Here is a 19,647-nt window from a genome sequence, read left to right on the forward strand (position 1 = left end):
GAGGTTAAATTTTTAATGTTTTATCAATTTAAATATAATGCAATCATATTTTTAAAATTTTAGAAAAGAAAGAAAAGAAAAATCTATCGTCTTGTAAAGCAATCCAGTTAATGTTTTGTGCAGCCCCTATATATATGAGCTCTTGCCAGTTACCTGCATAAGCATATATTATTAAAACTCTCCAGCCTATTTGGATTCTAGAATAATACATTCTGTTGCTTTCCCAATGTTCTGAAATTCTACAACCTGCTTTCATCAATTACGTGGAGTCCTGAAGGGACAAACAGAAAAGGACAGAGTCAGACAAGATAACTGTGACCAGTAGAATGGGTCAGGGGAGCATTTATTATCTTGCTTCCTCAATCCGAAGGAATTAGCAATTCATTCGTTGTCCATTCAGCAAGCACTTACATTGCAGTATCATGTGCCAGTGTGCCAGGCACCGTACAAAGCTCTGCAGACAAAATGGTCAAGACCTACTACCTTTTGCTAAGGAATTTATAGTGCAGTGAAAGGGACGAGCATATAAATGCATATTTTTTATGTTGTGGGAAAACAGCAAAAATGATCTTCTAAAACCTAAGTTAGTTGACTCTTGCTTAAAACCCCCATGCATTTAGAATAGAACTACTTACCACGGTCTTAGATCTGGCCTCTGCCTGGCACTGGGACTCCCACGTCCCTGCCCATATCCTACCCTTTCTGCATTTCCTGTTCCTCAGACCTAACCTCATTCCTGTGTTATGGCTTTGGCACTTGGAATTCCCTCAGCCTTGAACATTCTGTCCTCAGATCTTCTTATTGCTGGCCCTAGCATGCCATTCAGCCACGAGCCTAAAGTCCTCTCCACAGGAAAGTCTTCCCTGACTGTCTAATTAAAATTGGCCCTTGCCCTTACCCCACCCACCTGTCACTCTTTAAGTATTACAGCACCTGTGTTACGTTCCTTATACCACTGATCATCTGAAATGCTCTTGTACATTTACCTGATTTTAGGTTCTTGACTGTCACTGTTCAGTACAAGAGAAACTTCAAAACCAGGGACCTTGTCTTTCTGGTTTATCACTGTATTCCTAGTTCATGGAACAGGGGCCTAGTGCTGAGCTTGAATGAATGAATGAATGAATACTATGTTAGAGGTGAGCATCAGATGCAAAAAGAGTAGTTAGAAGGGGCAGTAAAGCAAACTGGGGAAGTCAAGTCAGGCTTCCTGGAAGAAGTGGTGCCCAAATTTAGACTTACAGAATGAATAGGGAAGGGAAATCAGGTTGGAAGAGGAAAGTGGTGAAAAACATGACAAGCAGGGTCCCAAATTCAGAAGGCTTGACATGTGTGCAATGACAAGTGGGGAGCCCTGAAGGCTTAGGCAACTGGACACTCTTTCCCAAAACAGGTTATATCACCAAGCAGAATGCCCCAGCTATGTGCATCACATGCCACTAAGAAAGTGAACAAAAAAAAATAGAGTCAGATACCTGTTACCCTCTGGGGTAACCCAACCCTTATGGTCCCTTAGTGGAATTCATGGAGCACCTCGTGGTCCTCTGCAATAATGAGGAGAAATCCAACCTGACAGATGAAATGAGGAAAAAGAAGGAGACTTTCTGGCCAGTATCATTTAAAGGATTATGCCAGTTTATTGCGGTAAGGCACCATTACTGGTGTTTAATGCTAAAAGGCTTCTCCATCCCACCTTCCCTGACTCCCCATGTAAGGTGATAGGTTCGGAAAAAGCAGTCATATTCAGAAATGATGTGCTAAAGTGCTTTTACATTATGGGACCAAACACACTTGGGATTACCATAGATTGATGATAACAAGATTGGATACTCATTAAATTTTGACATGGTCCAGACCAAGTAAATTGAATTTATTTTTGAAAAATTAATTTCAAATGACCAGAATACATTTGATTTTTTATTCTATAGCCAAATTTTACAAAATTTATATATGCATTTATTCCCTCAGACTTGGTGCAGGTGTGGTTGGAATTGTTAATATACCCTTGGAGATCATGGAACCATCCCATAATAAACAGGAATTTCTCAATGTCCAAGAATATAATCATCTACTAAAAGTCATGGGACAGTGCTTGGTCCAGTACTGTAAGGACACCGGGATCAGTGAGTATTCAATAATCATAGTAAGAGATACTTACAGAAGGATCAACTTGTGTGGTTTATTTAAGCTAAAATGATTACGTCGATTTAGGTAACAAGTACCCAAAACCCCGAAAAGGGGTTCCTGCTTTAGAAACATAGGATAAGTGAGAAAGATGCCAGTTTCAGGATATTTCCTTGGGTATCATATGAAAAATAAAGCAGCAGATTAGAAATTGTAAGGAGAGGGCGATCAGGGAGCACTGTGAAGTGGCAGCTGACCACGGAGGAAGGAAGCAGAAGGTTGCTACAAATAGACTGAAAAACCCTCAGAGGACGGACTCTGACACTCTGTTGAGTAAAAGCACAGTCTCACCTAGACCTTAGTAGCTCTTATAGCAGTGTTATATCATGCCATGGAATAATAACTATTGATCTTGGGTAACCGTAGATATGATAAGCTTTGTTTGGTATATTTCACAATTCTTGAGTATATTATTTCCAGAAAGAGTTCAATTAAAAAATCACTAAAATAAACATGTTTGTAAATGTAAAAAGATAAACTTCAGTTATCTGGAAAATTTGACTTTATTCAAATCACCTCAGTCCCAGAGATACCTTAACGATGAGATGGTGTGCCATGCAGTAATTAAATAAACTTTTTCTTAAGTTATGCAGACATCGGGCTTCATTTGTGAAAAGAAATAGACAGGCTACCATGTATTTGTTCAATGATTTGCATGAAGTATGTATAATTCATGCATATCAAAAAATATGTATCTACCCTTGAGACACGTTAAAATCTTACTGCTCCACTTGACGTTGTAATTTTAGAATATTTTCTTTTCTTTTGTGCTCACCCTGCTTGGACCTAAGATTTTCTCACCAGTGAAACAGGGAAAAGTGTAGGAACTCAGAGGAAAAAAGTAAATGGAGGAATGAAGTTGAGGGGACAGATTTCCGGTCAAAGCTGGATTTTCACATCATGATCTATAACCTACTCAGAATGTGGCCTGTGGACCAGTAGCATAGGCATCACCTGGAGCTTGTTAGAAATGCAGGCTCTCAGAGCCCACCTGAGACATATTGAACTAAAATCTGCATTTCACAAGACCTCCAGGTGATTACCGTATATACATTCAAGTTTGAGAAGCCCTGCTCTGAAGGGTATATACCCATGTAATTTTTCTTAGGATGGGCATACTTTTATCACAGGTCTTTTTTTTTTTTTTCAGAGACATATTTGAAGTTACATTAAACATAGAAATGATTACATTATTTGGCAGGGTTTGTATGTTTGTAGAAAACATAGAAAGGTATAAATATAAACATAAATATAAACAGAGTACAGTATAAATCAAATGGCTACTCCTTGGTCTTTAAATCCTAGCATGACATAATACAAAAGGAAGATGTTAAGCATTTGAAAATTGTGAAAGTTCCCATTCTGCTCATATCTTCTCTGTAATCTTTTCCTTGTCTTGCTCATCCTTAGAACAAGGAATTAAGTCCTCTGAAAGAGGTGGGCATTAAGTTTAAAAGTCATAGAAATTACTTACATCCAGCCCACATTTAGGAGAGCCATCTCAGTCCTATTTGTGGGTGGAGCTTTCCCTACGCTCCTTTGCCTGGTGTGTGGGCTCCCTCCCAACAATTGTACTTTTAACTCTAGGGTATCAATTGCCAGTGCCCCCGTCCCACTTTACGTAATGCCTCCATCCTAGTTACCTAGCTACCTTCCCAATGGATGTAATAGAGTTCAAAATAAATGTTATGTAGTTATTTTTATTATTACTGGTTAAGAACATATTGTTTTCCTAATTCCATAATTGTCCTATGAATTGATTTAGGGCTAGAGGACACGCTCACAAAGGATGTTCCTCAAAAGGAAGGCAGGGGATGGAGGAAGGATAGCAAGCATGTTGTGTATTTGTTCATAAATCTGTTCATAAACTTCATCCCAGACTTCAAACTAAATCAAGTCATCAAGATCAGAACTGATATCTCAGTAACTTCTAAGGAGCTTGACCTTTAAGGTCTTTACTTATTAATTCCCACAGGAATAACCAAAGTTAGATAATACTTGACTAATACTCTGAAAGCCAGTATTGCAGGGCACACATTTTTAGTGAAAAGTGTTTGGGTAGATTTTTTTGCCTTATAAATAAAAGATGCAATCTTTGTATTTGCTAAAAATCTGATGTGTTTTTATGAAAATTGGGCCCTTATAAAAATTGAATCAGCAGAAGTGGAGAGTTAATGACTTTGTGTCATTTATCAAATCTGCATTTACTTTTGACACAGTTGATGCAAGAATCCCAGAAATATTTTTCCTGTGGTGAGTCTGACCTCACCTCACTGTCTGCTATTGTGTTTTCTGAAGTTTTGTGTTCCTTACAATAAAATGGAAATACTAATCATCAGCTTTGGGGAGCAAGGAGAGAAGGAGAAAGAAAATATGGGGAAAAACATCAAATAATATTTGAGTTTCAACAGGAATAATTATGTAGAAATTTATTACTAAACTTTTCCAAAATGTTTCAGAATTGAACTGATGTGATAAAACAAAATATATGGTGTAATAAGGCTAACCTTTCACAACAGAATTCAAATCATAGTTCCTCAGTTGGCAGGGAGGCTAAAAATCATTAGTCCAGTCACCTTTAATCTCCTCTGCCTCACTGCCATTTTAAGCCTAAATGAGGGCCTCCCATGAAAGGACAATTGCTACCTCTTGAGGCAGCCTATGCATCTCTGCACAACTCTATTAAAAAATACGTCTTCATATTAAATCCAAATCTACTTCTCATGTGTTTTTAATTCATTCAACTGTGCTAGGTATGAGTGTTCTAGGACTAACAAATCAGACGGGGTCTGTCCTCTCTGGGAACTTACAATCTAGCAGGATGCTATGGTCTGAGTGTTTGTGTCCTGTCAAAATTCATATGTTGAAATTCTAACCCCTGAGATGAGGTGGGACCTTTGGGGGTGATTAGGTTATAAGAGCAGAGCCTTTGTGATTGGGATTAGTGTATTTATAAAGGAGGCCCAAAAGAGGCCCTCGCCCCTTCCACCACATGAGGTTAGAGTGAGAAGACACCCATCTGTGAACCAGGAAGCGAGCCCTCACCAGACTCTGACTCCGCCAGTGCCTTGATCTTGGACTTCCTACTGTCTGGAACTGTGAGAAATAAATTTCTGTTGTTTATAAGCCATCCAGTTTATGGTATTTTGTTATAGCAACCCGAATGGACTAGGATATAGGCTAACATAATTTGACAAACAAAAACATGATTGGTGCCCAACAGAGAAGAATGAAAGCTGCAGAAGCCAGTGGCTGGGAGCTCACAAGCCTGTAGACTAGGGAAGGCCTCCCTGAGGAAGTGATATTTCCTAAAGGATGAGGAGAAGTTGGCCGGGCCTACTTAGTTCTTACTGCTTGGGCCCATGGAGGATAGGCCTAAAGCTTTTCCAAATGACAGCCCTCCAGATATTTAAAGACAAGATTATATCTTTCCTCAGTCTTGTTTTATCTTGACTAACATTTTCAAGTTTTATCACTATTCTTCATTCAACATGGTATTAAATATATTCACCATTGTAGTATCGTATCACCTAGAAACGAAATATTCAGGATGAAACTTGAACAGCCTTAATTGAAATAGGATCATCATCTTTCTTTGAGTTGTTATAATCCTGTTGGTGCAGCCTAATAATGTATTAACTTTCAGTAAGCGCATATTGATACTTAGTGTCTTTTTTTTTTTTTTTTTTTTTTTGACAGAGTCTGGCTCTGTTGCCCTGGCTAGAGTGCTGTGGCGTCAGCCTAGCTCACAGCAACCTCAAACTCCTGGGCTCAAGCCATCCTCCTGCCTCAGCCTCCTGAGGAGCTGGGACTACAGGCATGCGCCACCATGCCCGACTAAGTTTTTCTATATATTTTTAGTTGTCCAGCTAATTTCTTTCTATTTTTAGTAGAGACAGGGTCTCGCTCTTGCTCAGGCTGGTCTCGAACTCCTGAGCACAAACGATCCACTGGCATCGACCTCCCAGAGTGCTAGGATTACAGGCATGAGCCACAGTACCCGGCCCTATCCTTGATAAATTTTATCAACTTATCAGACTCCATTCTTTCAGGTTGTCAGGTCCTTCCTTTGAATCTGATGCTGACTTCTATGAAATGTGTTATATCTCCAGATTTATGTGAAGTCTGGCTAGTATTTTCTCTGTGGTTTCGTGTAAATGTCACATAGGACAGGAAAATAAAGCACTGTGGCTCCACTGGTGAACTCTACCGCGGTGAAAATGGGTGTTTGGGGCACTGGGTGAGGATAATTAAACAATTGCAACTTTTCCTAATCGTGTTGTCTCCTAACTCGTATCGATTTCCCTGTTTGTGCATAATTTTGAAAGTGAAGAATAATATTTGTTAGATGAATATTTTCTTGAAAAAGAGATAATGCTCTTATACCTGGACATAGCTGGCTGCTCACCACAAAATTGTTTCCCTTTTGATGTACTTTTAGTCTCTAAAATCTCAGAAAGGCACTACAAGAAAAATGAAATATATTAATAACATCTCTGCTAGGGATACACATTGAGTGAGGAGGCTTAGGTAAATATTAAAAGGTGAGAATATGAGACAAGTTTATTTGAAGATGTAGACTGAGAAATAATTCTTACCCTTTTTTAATTCAGCTTTTGAAGTTCCATAACTTTATGTTTTTATTTTAAGATATTAAATTATAAATATTATGTTTTATGTTTTACCTTTAAATTTATCATCATGTTGTGGGCTAAATTTTGTCCCTTTCAAGTTCATACACTGAAGCCCTAACTCCTAGTAGCTAAGAATGTGACCGTATTTGGAGATCGGGCCTTTAAAGAGATAATTAAGTTAAAATGGAGTCATTAGGGTGGGCCCTAATCCAGTCTGACTAGTGTCCTCATAAGAAGAAGAAACTTGGACACACAAAGAGACACCAGGTGTGGGTACACACAAAGGAAAGACCATGTGAGGACAAAACAAGAATGTGGCCATCTGCAAGCAAAGTAGAAAAGCCTCAGAAGAAACCAAGCCTGCCAGCCAGCCTCCAGAATAGTGAGAAAATACATGTTTGTTGTTTAAGCCTCCCTGTCTGTGGTATTTTGTTACAGCAGCCCTAGCAAACTAATACATATGGGAAATTTCAAAATTAGAATTAAAGAGATTATTATAATCAAACCCTGTAAACCTATTATCCATCTTTAACAATTATCAACTGGGTGAACTGGTTTCATCCATTTGCCCACTTACTCCCCCACAGTTGGATTATGAAGGCAATTCCAGACACTGTATAATTATGTCCGTAAGTATTTTGACGTGTGTTTCTAAAAGTAAGTGTTCCTTAAAAATCACAGTATAAATATCACACCTAAAAAATTATCAGTACCTCCATAATATAAAATATATAGTCTGTTGCTCATATTTCTGATTATCTTATATCATGATACAATACATAGGGCCCCCTCTTTCTATCCTCTTCCCTCTCCTTTCCCCTCAACCTTGTTTCTCCTATTTGTGAACTGTTTTTCACATAGTCTAGATTTTACTCAGTGCGTTATTGGGTGTAGTTTAACAGGTTCTTTCATTCTGTTTGTTTATTTTTTTTTGTAAATTGGTAGAATATAGACTAGCAGTTTAATCAGATTCAAATGGGTTTTTGTCAAGATGCTTCCTAGGTGGTAGTATGTTCTTCCATCAGGAGGTTGATTGCCTCTCTTTTAATGATATTAGCAGTTAATGATCAATCAATGCTCAGATCCCCTAGAACTTCCAAAAAATGATATTCTGTCCTATTTCCTTCCTTTATTAGCTCTAGTACTTAATATAGAGAAAAACTTCTTTCCATCTACTATTTGGTTACCCATGTTGGTAATTTTACCATTTGACAGAAGCAGCAGAACTCCATACTGCTAAGAAATTGCTTTGGATAAAAGCTTGATGTGAGAAGAATTAGAGGCACAATGAATACATTAAAATATGATGTTGACATTTTGCCTAATTGATTTATATGGCATACATGTATACTTTGTTTAAAATCATTACTTCACGTCAGGTCCCAGCAAACAACAGGATGGCTCAAGAGTTCATTGGATTGACTATTGAAAAAAAATCACATGCTTAGATTTTATCCATTTACACTGCTTTTGCCTGGTAATTGGAATTATTATTGTTGACATTTATGCTTCCTTTTCTCTCTGATTGTACTTGTATTATCATGATAATGACTTTTTTACATTTACAATAAAGTTTCTTGCTAAAATATCTCAGAAGATCTCACCCATATTGCAAATAAAATGCTAAAAAGTCTAGCACCCTTGTTTTGTCTGCCATTCAATACAATTTGATTCTTATAGTTTGATTTTTCCCTGCCATACCTAAAACAAGACCTCAAAACTCTCCTCATCAGCCTGGTTATGTGTACTTTAGTAAAGAAGAGTAAGTTGTATTTAATGACTCTGAATTTAAAACAGTGCAATCAGAGATCTAATGTACAACATGAGGACTATAGGTAATAAAATGTATATGGGAGTTCACAGTTTGGTAAATAGTTCAATTCACTGTAATAAAGCAGCTCACAATGCATCTTTAAAGTAACATGCTGAGATTCATTTTTTAAACATGTATATGTAAACTCTTTGCCTTATGGCTTTAGTCACAATGATAAGGAACATCTTTGAAAATCATATTTTAAACACTTGCTTACAAAGTTCACAGATTGTTAAATGGTTTAATTCACTGTAATAAAGCAGCTCACAATGCATCTTTGCAGTAAAAAACAAAAAAATTGTACTGTATATGGGATTTACACTAAATGACTAAATTTTAGCTACTCTTGCCACAAAAACAAAACAAAAAAATGGTAACCATGTGAGATGATGGATATGTTTATTTGCTTCACTATAGTAATCTTTTTACTATGTTTGTATCCCATAACATCATGTTGTATACATTAAATATACACAAAATTTATTTTAAGAATATTAACTCTTCCAATCCATAAAAAATAAAATAATGTATTCATTAGAATTAAGCATAAATTATATTAATAATATTATTACTTATATATATTATTTATATATAAATTATATTAATAAATCAAATATGAATCTTCAGGCTTTTAAGAGCATTAAGTTAGTCAACAGGTTTCGTGTATGTCTTGACTAGTGTAAGAAGAGTCCTGATAGAAAGACAGTCTATCCTAACCCAGGTATCAGGCAGACATAAGTAGCTGACTAGGCTATATTGCCCAAGATAACAGAATTCTTTATTAATACACTTTAGATCAATTTTTATGTCTAGTTTTGATTTCCATACTTTAGAAAGAAATTGGAATATATCCAAAGGAAAGCAATGACCATGACTAAATAAAAATTTAACCTAAAAAAAGAAAGTAAAAGTTACTTCTTCCTGAGGAAAGAACCAGATAAAGCATAATTTTCCTCAGTGTTGTTTTTGAAGGTTTGCCATAATGAGGCCACTAATCTGCTCCCTCCTGGTGTCCATACACGGGATGACGTGGTTCCAGATTGGGAGCCAAGATGCCCCAGGGGATCTCAGAGTATGCCAGGGAGTGCTTGACTTCCTGAGTCTACCAGTAATTGTCTAAAATGGCTTCATGCCTTATACACATATAAGCTGCAAATTTTCAAATGTATGTAGATGTTGTTGTAGTAAAATATGAAATTATTCGGAAGTGTTATTTGTAGTTTTTTTGTTATCATTATATTTTCTAAAGCGGGGGGTGGTCTGAAATTTTTTGCACCTTAAGGAGGTCGTCATACTTAAGAAGGTGGGTAACCACTGACAGGGAACTGGAGAAAATGGTGCTACATTGCCAGGTGAAATGATGAGGTTGACATTTACAGTGAGCTGGACCAACTCTGCAGACTCCTGGAGATTTTTAGTGGAGCCTGCTATGCTTACAGTAGAGTGGAGAAATGAAAATGTCCTGATAGCAGCTGCCACATGCTTCTGCTACTGACTGTGCCCATAACATGAGACTGCTTTCGTAGTTTACTATTGAATTGGATTGCTTCTCTCCTTGGCTAATTGATTCCTTGATGTCATCGTGCATTCTATGGACAGATACGAAACTGAAATCTAAGAGGATGTCACATTTCTCCTGTTTTTAAGAGGCAAAATATAACTGTGAAAACTACTCTTTTAGTTATGATTTTTGGAAAATTTTTAATAAGTTATTGTAGTATTTCCCATGATTTTTTCCTCATCTTAAGAAGTCATGAAAAATTAATCAGATTAATGTGACCATTAGGAATCTACTGAATAAAGTATTCCATCCATAGCTAGCAGTAAATTAACCTTGCATAGTTTTTTCTCAAAGAACTTGTTCTAGAAATTGAGACTTTAATTGTGTGCATTAATTCCAGATTATCTTATTAATTTAATAAGCTTGTTCTTCAAACAAAAGTCTTAAGATATATATTATGTTATACTTTTGAATATTAGCTGTGTGTTTTCAGCCATTTATTTTTCACAGTAGTAAACTGAATTTTTGAATCAGCTTATCTTGAGCATGTTAATAACATAATTTTGGAATTAATAAATGTTGGAATTAATAAATTTTGGGTCATCTGCATGACTCTTCATAGGTGGATAGAAATATTTAAAATACATTTAAAAAGTTGATTACTTTTTCAAGTTTCGAAATTTCACTGTTCTTAATTCACTTCTAGGTGAAAGGGTAATTTTAAAACCATTAAGACACATTAACACAAACATCAGTTATTAAAACCATATATTAAAAATGTTAAAAATACTACTCTGTTAGTGAAGGCCAACCTAAAACAATAAATTATTATTGTTATTAGTTTTACCATTTCTTGCCAGAGTAGGGTAGACAAGAATTTTTATAAATGCAAACTCTCAGCCTGTAGTGCCCTGCACATGCAGTTTGGAAAATGTCAGTAAATGTATACCTTTCAATCATCACTATCATTTTGGGATATATAGATTTTGAAGAGAAAGAAAGTGAAGACAACTGTGTAAATCTCTATGGACTAAGTAACATATAAAAGAAAATAGAAACTGATGTGGTATGTTTCCTCCCACTGCCTTGCCTCTGGTCATCTTATCAGCTGAAGCATTTACCTAACCTTCAGGATCCACTCCATGGAAAACTTGTTATAATGATACCACAAGCACAAATGCAAGTTGTGCATGTTGGAATATCTTCTATCTGAAGGAAAATAGTCAAGGTTCCATTGGCAGTTAGCAAAAACTACACTTCTGATCCCCAGAATAAAAAACAAAAAATTTTGGTTGATTTCTTTGCCCTGTTGTCTGCCTTATATGTTGTAATGTCTTCTATCAGGTCTGGTCTTCAGATATTTGGGCTAGTAAATTTTCCATTTCTGCCTTTAATAGGCAGTAGTTCTTTAGGAGCATTTAGTCCTTTAAGTAAACATTAAGCACTGTGTGTCAGCTACTGTAAACAAGATTCTAAGCATAGCCACTGTCTTCAAGGATTTTACTATCCAGAGGGGAAATAGGCATAAAGTGAATTAAAATATAATATGTAAGTGTTTAAGAGTAGTGTGATCACAGAGCAGGGAGGGAGAAGATTACTCCACCCTTAAGGAATGTGTGCTTATGTTCTTAACAGCCTAGTAGTTTTACCACTTTTAAAATGTTTGTGTTGGAGATCACAGTTGATAATCATCTTACAAGTAAGCTGTGTTGTATTAACTGTTTTAGTTAATGTTTTCAGGAAAAGAAATTATTTCACCTTCATTTGATCCCAGACAACACATTAATGAGGTGTTTTGTCAGGAACAACAGCAGCAACGTTTTTTGAGGGCTTATTAGGTGCGGGATACTGAGCTGCAAGTTGAGGACATGTAGAGTTATAAAGCACAGTTCCTTTGGAAAGGTGTGGCCTTCATGGGGAAGTAACATTTAGAGAGGGCAGGTACAATATAGCAACAACTTAAATTTCTGCAGGGCTCTATAGTGGTTTTTTTTTCCTCCCATTTTTTTATTGTGGTAAAATACACATAAAATTTATCATCTTAATCATTTTTAAGTGCGCAGTTCACTGACATTAAGTACATTCATATGGTTGTACAACCATCACCACCATCCATCTCCAAAATTCTTTTCATCTTGCCAAACTAAAACCGTATACCCCAGAACAATAACGCCATTCCCCTCTCCCTCCATCCCCTGGCAATCACCACTTTACTTTCTATCTCTATGATTTTGACTACTCTAATTACCTCAGATGAGTGGAACCATGTAGCGTTTGTCTTTTTGTAAGTGGTTTATTTCACTTAACAAAATATCCTCAAGGTTCATCCATGTTGTAGCCTATGTCAGAATTTTCTTCTGTTTTAAGGCTGAATAATATTCCATTGTATGTATTTACCACGTTTTGCTTATCCATTTATCTGTCGATGGACATTTGGATTGCTTCCATGTTTGAGCTATAGTGAATGTTACTATGAACATGGTTGTATAAATTTTTCTGAGACCCTCTCTTTTTTAAAGCAATTTTCAAGTAAATAATATATTATTAGTTAGTCACTATGATATACAATAGATCTGTTCAACTTATTCATCCTGTCTAACTGAAATTTTGTATCCTTTGACCAGCATCTGTCCAAAACCCTTCCCCAGTCTCTGGTAACCAGCATTCTTCTCTCTGCTTCTATGAATTCTGTTTTTTAGGATTCCACATGTAAGTTAGATATGCAGCATTTTTCTTTCTGTGCCCGACTTATTTCAGTTAACTTAATGTCCTCTAGGTTCATCCATGTTGCTGCAAATGACAGGATTTACTTCTTTTTAAAGGCGGAATAGTATTTCATTGTGTATGAATACTACATGTTCTGAAACCCTTCATGCATTGATGGACACTTAGGTTGCTTCCATATCTTAGCCATTGTAAATAGTGCTGTAGTGAACATGGGAGTGCAGATATCTCTTTGACATACTGATTTTATTTTCTTTGAATATATACCCAGAAGTGGGATTGCTGTATCATATGGTAGTTCTATTTTTAATTTTTTGAGGAAATCTCCATACTGTTTTCATAATGGCTGTACTAATTAACATTCCCACCAGCAGTGTGTGAGGGTTCCGTTTTTTCTACATCTTCACCTACACTTATCTTTTTTCTCTTCGATAGTAGCCATACCAACAGGTGTGAGGCGATATCTCATTGAGGTTTTAATTTGCATTTCCTTGATGCTTAGTCATGTTGAACATTTTTTTCCTATACCTGTTGACCATTTATATGTTGTCTTCCGAAAATTGAGACCCTGCTGTAAGTTCTTTTGAAGGTATACCCAGAAGTGGAATTGTTGGATAATGTGTTAATTCTATTTTTAATTTTTTGAGGAACCATCATACTCTTTTCACAGTGGCTTCACCATTTTACATTCCCACCAACAATGTGTAGGGGTTCCAGTTTCTTCACATCTTTGCTAACACTTACTATTTTTTTTAATAGTAGCCATTCTAATAGGTGTGAAGAAGTGGTCATTGTACTTTTGATTTGCATTTCTCTAATGATTAGTGATATTGAGCATCTTTTTAAAATTTTAACAAAATATTCAGTCTCCAAGGATGGTGTACATTTCTTTCTTTTTTTTTGTAGTGACAGGTCTTGCTATATTGCCCAAGCTGTACTTCAGCGACATGGTCATAACTCACTGCAGCCTTGAACTCTTGGGCCAGGAGATCCTCTCACCTCATCCTTGTGAGCATCAGGACTATAGGCATGTGCCACCACTCCCAGCTAACTTTTTGTAGAGGGTGAGGTCTCACTATGTTGTCCAGGCTGGTCTCAAACTCTTGGCCTCAAGTGATCCTCCCACCTCGGCCTCCCAGAGTGCTAGGATTACAGGTGTGAACCACTGGAACCAGCTTTGAGTATTTTTTTTTATGGACTTATTGGCCATTTGTATATTTTCTTTGGAGAAGTGTTGAATTGGATTTTTTGTTCTTGAGTTTTTTTTATTTCTCCATATATTCCGGATATTAATCTCTTATTAGATATATGACTTGCAAATATTTTCTCCCATTGCATGGGATACCTTTTTACTATATTTATAGTGGATGTGTTTATGAACAATTATTCTTTTTATTTTCATGAGTATCAGTTTGTCAATTTTTTTCTTTTGTTGTCTGTGCCTTTGATGTTGTATCCAAGAAATCATTGCCAAATTCAGTGTCATGAAGCTTTTGCTCCAAAGCTGATTCTCTACAAGTTTTATAGTTTTAGATCTTAAATTTAGCTTACAGATTAAATTTGACTTAAATTTTTGCACATGGTGTTAGGTAAGGGTCCAGCTTCATTCTTTTGCATGTGGATATCTGGTTTTCCCAGAAAATACTGTCTTTTCTCCATTGAATGGTCTGGACATCCTTGTCAAAAATGATTTGTCCATATTTGACCATGTAGACGTTTATTTCTAGATTCTCTATCTATTGGTCTATATGTCTGTCTTTATGTCAGTGCCACACTGTTTAAATTACTGTAGTCAGTTTGGAAATTAGGAAGTGTGAGTTCTTCAGCTTTGTTATTATTTTTCAGTATTTTTTTTTTTTTTTGGTTTTTTGGCTATTCAGGGTTCTTTTAGATTCCATATGAAGATTAGGATGAGTTTTTCTATTTCTGCAAAAAGAATGACATTGAAATTTTCATGAGGATTGCATTAAATCTGAAGATCGCTTTGAGTAGTATTGACATCTTAACAATATCAAGTCTTCCAGTTTATGAACATGAGATACTTTTTTAGTAATGTCTTCTTCAATTTCTTTCAGAAATATTTTATAGTTTTCATTGTATAAGTCCTTCACCTTTTTGGTTAAGTTAAATTCTAAGTATTTTATTATTTTTGGTGCCTTTTTAACTGGAATTGTTATCTTAATTTTCTTTTCAGATTGTTCATTGTTAGCATATAGAAATACAACTTGAATTTTGTGTGTTTACTTTGTGTCCTGCTGCTTTGCTGAATTTATTTATTCTAACAAGTTTTTTAAAAAAATTGTGTGACATATTTAGGGTATTCTACATATAAGATCATATAATTTGTGAAGAGAGATAATTTTACCTCTTCATTTCTAATTTGGATGCCTGTTGTTCTTTTTCTTGCCTAATCACTAAGACTTCTAGTACTATGTTGAATAGAAGTGGTGAAAATGGGAATCTTTGCCTTGTTCCTGATCTGAGAGAAAAATCTTTCAGTTTTTCACCATTGAGTATGATATTCACCGTGGATTTTTCATATACGGCTTTTACTGTGTTGAACTAATTTTCTTCTAGTCCTAATCTAAATTTAATCACATAATTTTTCTACCTCAGTTAAGGTGATCATGTAGGTTTTTTTGGTCTTCATTCTCTTAATGTGGTCTATTACCTTGATTTTTGCATGTTGAACCAGAAATAAATTCCACTTGGTCATGAGATATAATCCTTTGAATATGTTGCTGAATTCAGTTCACTAGTATTTTGTTGAGAAGTTTTGTATCTCTTTTTTAAATTTCAAAATATTAAGGGAGTACAAATGTTCTTGTTACATGGATATCTTGTAAAATGCTTAAGTCAGAGTTTTTAATGTGCCCATCTTCCAAATAGTGTTCATTATACCTGATATTTAAGTTTTTATCCCTCATACCCTCCCATCCTCCCCACTTCTTGGTTGCTAATGTCTTTTACATCTCTTTGTGCCCATGTGCACCCCTTGTTTAGCTCCAAATTATTAGTGAGAACATGTGAGTATTTGTTTTTCTACTCCTGAGATACTTCACTTATGATGATGGTCTCTAGTTCCATCCAGGTTGCTACAAAAGACATTATTTCTTTCCTTTTTATGGTTGAGTATTACTCCGTGGTATGTATATACCACATTTTCTCTATCCACTCATGAATTGATGGGCACTTAGGTTGATTTCATATCTTTGCAGTTGTGAATTGTGCTGTTATAAACATTCACCTACAAGTGTATTTTTGATAAAATAACTTCTTTGGATAGATACTTAGCAGTGGGACTACTAGATCAAATGGTAAGTCTGTATTTATTTCTTTGAGGAATCTCCATACTGTTTTCCATAGAGGTCGTACTAATTTGTAGTCCCACCAACAATATATAAGTATCCCTTTCTGTCTGTGTCCATGCCAACATCTATTATTTTTTGACTTTTTAATAACGGCCATTCTGACAGTGGTGAGGTGGTATCTCATTGTGGTTTTAATTTGCATTTGCTTGATGATTAGTGATAATGGAGCATTTCTTCATATATTTGTTGGCCATTTGTCTTTCTTCTTTTGAAAAACTTGTGTTCATTTCATTTGCCCCCTTTTTGATGTTTTTTTTCCTTGCTGATTTATATGTGTTCTTTGTACATTCTGAATATTAGCCCTTTGTCACATGTATAGTTTGCAAGTATTTTCTCCCATTCTGTAGGTTGTCTATTAATTCTACTGATTATTTCCTTTGCTGTGTGGAAGCTTTCTAATTTTATTAAGTCCCATTTATTTATTTGTGTAGTTGCTATATTTGACTTTGGGGTCTTACTCATAAATTCTTTGCCTAGGATAATGTTTAGAAGAGTTTTTCCTATATTTTCTCCTAGGATTTTTATGGTTTCATGCCTTATATTTAAGTCTTTTATCCATCTTGAATTAATTTTTGTACATACTGAGAGAAAGGGGTCTAGTTTCATTCTTCTGCAGGTGACTATGCAATTTTCCCAGTACCATTTATTGACTAGGGTGTTCTTACCCCAGTGTATATTTTTGTCTGCTTTGTCAACAATTAATTGGTTGTAGCTATTTCTGGGTTCTCTATTTTGTTCCATTGGTCTATGTGTCTACCTTTATACCAGTACCATACTGTTTTGGTTACTATCACCTTGTCGTATAATTTAAAGTCAGGTAAATGTGATCCCTCCAGATTTGTTCTTTTTCCTTAGGCTTTCTTTGGCTATTCAGGTTCTTTTTTGGTTTCATATGAAGTTTAGGATTGTTTTTTCTAGGTCTGTGAAAACTGACATTGGTATTTAGATGGGAATTGTGTTGAATCTATATATCACTTTGGGCAGTATGGACATTTTAACAATGTTGATTTTTACAGTCCATGAGAATTGGATATTTTTCTGTTTGTTTATGTCATCTATGATTTCTTTCACCAGTGTTTTGTAGTTCTCCTTGAAGAGATCTTTCACCTCCTTGGGTAAGTATATTTCTTTGCAGCTGTTATAAATGGTATTGAGTTCTTGATTTGACTCTCAGCTTGAATATTGTTAGTCTGTGGAAATGCTTGTGTATCTTGATTTGTGTATCTTGATTTTATAACCTGAGACTTTACTGAATTTATTTATCAATTCTAGGAGTCTTTTGGTGGGGTCTTTATGGTTTTCTGGATATAACATTGTATCATCAACAAACAGGTATAGTTTGACCTCCTCTTTCCTGATTCCTATATTTCTTTCCCTTGCTTAATGGCTCTGCTTAGGACTTCCAGTACTGTTGAATAGAATTGGTGACACTAGGCACACCCTTATCTTCTTCCAGCATTTCAAATGCTTTCCAACATTTCTCATTCAGTATGATGTTGGCTGTGAGTTTGTCATACATGACTTTCATTATTTTGAGGCATGTTCTTTCTATGCCTAGTTCGTTGAGGGTTTTTATCATGAAGTGGTGCTGGATTTTACTGAATGCTTTTTCTGCATCTTTTGAGAGGATCATATGGTGTTTGTTTTTGCTTCTGTTTATGTGGTGGATTGCATTTATTGATTGCCATATATTGAACCATCCTTGCATTCTTGGAATGAAACCCACTTGATCATGGTGAATTATCTTCTTGATGTGCTGTTGAATTGGTTTGCTAGTATTTCACTGAAAATTTTTACATCTAAGGATATTCATAAGGATGTTGGTTTGTAATTTTCTTTTTTTGTTGTGTCCTTTCCTGGCTTTGGTATCAGTGTGATACTGGCTGAGTAGAATGAATTATGAGGGATATTCTCCTTTTTAATATTATGGAATAATTTCTGTAGGATAGGTACCAGTTCTTCTTTAAAGATCTGATAGATTTTGGCTGTAAATCTATCTGGCCCTGGGCTTTTTTCGTTGGGAGAATTTTTATTACTGCTTAAATCTTGCTTAAATCTTGCTCATGATTGATCTGTTCAGGTTTTCTGTTTCTCCCTTATTTAGACTTGGGAGCTATGTGTTTCCAGGAATTTATATATTTCCTCTAGGTTTTCTCATTTGTGTTTATGGAGGTTTTCATAGTATTTTTGGATGATATTTTGTATTTCTGCAGTATCAGTTGTAATGTATCTTTTTTTGTTTCTGGATGAGTTTATCTAGGTCCTTTCTTTTCTTTTTCTGGTTAATCTGGTTAGTGCTCTATTGATTTTGCTTATCTTTTCAAATAACTAATTTTTAATTTTATTGATCCTTTGTATTTTATTTATTTTTTTTAGCTTACATTTTGTTTAGTTCTGCTCTGAAGTTCGTTATTTCCTTTCTCCAGCTGGCTTTGGGTTTATTTTGTTCTTTTTTTTTCTAGTTCCTTGAGATGTGACATCAGGTCATTAATTTGTGATATTTCTGTCTTTTTGATGTAGGCATTTAAGGCTATGAATTTTTCCCTTTTGCATTGCTTTTGTTATATCCCATGGATTTCAAAAGCTTATTTCTCCTTTGTCATTCAATTCAAGGAATCTTTTTATCTCCTTCTTGATTTCATCATTGATCCAAGGATCATTCAGCAGTAGGTTGTTTAATTTCAGTGACTTTGTGTAGATTTCAGAGTTTCTCTTGGAGTTGATTTCTAGTTTTATTCCACTGTGGTCTGAGAAGGTACATGGCATGATAATATCAATTTTTTTGAATATGTTGAAACTTGTTTTGTGACCTAAGATATGATCAATCTTGGAAAATGTCCTAAGTGCCGATGAAAAGAAAGGATATTCAATAGTTTTTCAGTAAAATGTTCTGTAAATATCTTTTAGGTTGATTTGTTCTAGAGTCCTGTTTAAGTCCATTGTTTGCTTTTATTGATTTTCTCCTTCAGTGATATGTCCAGTTCTGTCAGTGAGGAGTTGAAGTCCCTGGCAGTTACGATGCTACTATTTATTTCTTTGCTTAGATCTAGTAGAATTTGTTTTATGAATATGGGAGCTCCTGTGTTAGGTACATAAATATTTAGAATTGTTATGTCTTCTTGGTGAATTGCTCCCTTTGCCATTATATAATGACCATCTTTGTCATTTTTACCATTGTTGATTTGAAGTGCATTTTATCTGGTATATTTTATCAGATAAATTTTATCATATATATTTTATCAGAATGGGTATACTTTCTCACTTTCCATTTCCATTTGTCTAGAATATTTTTTCCATCTTTTTACCTTGAGTCTGTGTGACTCCTTCTGCATTAGCTAGGTTTTTTGCAGAGGGCATATACTTAGGTTGTGTTTTTTCATCCATTCAGCCAGTCTATCTTTTACATGGGAAATTGAGATC

At 35.4% G+C, this 19,647-nt stretch overlaps 1 protein-coding gene across 1 annotated transcript in view; it reads left to right on the top strand.

Moving 5' to 3' along the window:
* MORC1 (MORC family CW-type zinc finger 1) overlaps positions 1-19,647 on the top strand; it is a gene marked incomplete at its 3' end in the record, with an annotated part of 186,727 nt that overhangs the window by 87,286 nt on the left and 79,794 nt on the right. Inside the window, 1 exon segment of the mRNA XM_012645902.1 lies at positions 1,969-2,123. Coding sequence (XP_012501356.1) covers positions 1,969-2,123 — 155 coding nt within the window.

Source organism: Propithecus coquereli, unplaced genomic scaffold, assembly GCF_000956105.1.
Source record: "Propithecus coquereli isolate 6110/MARCELLA unplaced genomic scaffold, Pcoq_1.0 Scaffold105, whole genome shotgun sequence".
Classification (NCBI taxonomy): domain Eukaryota; kingdom Metazoa; phylum Chordata; class Mammalia; order Primates; family Indriidae; genus Propithecus; species Propithecus coquereli.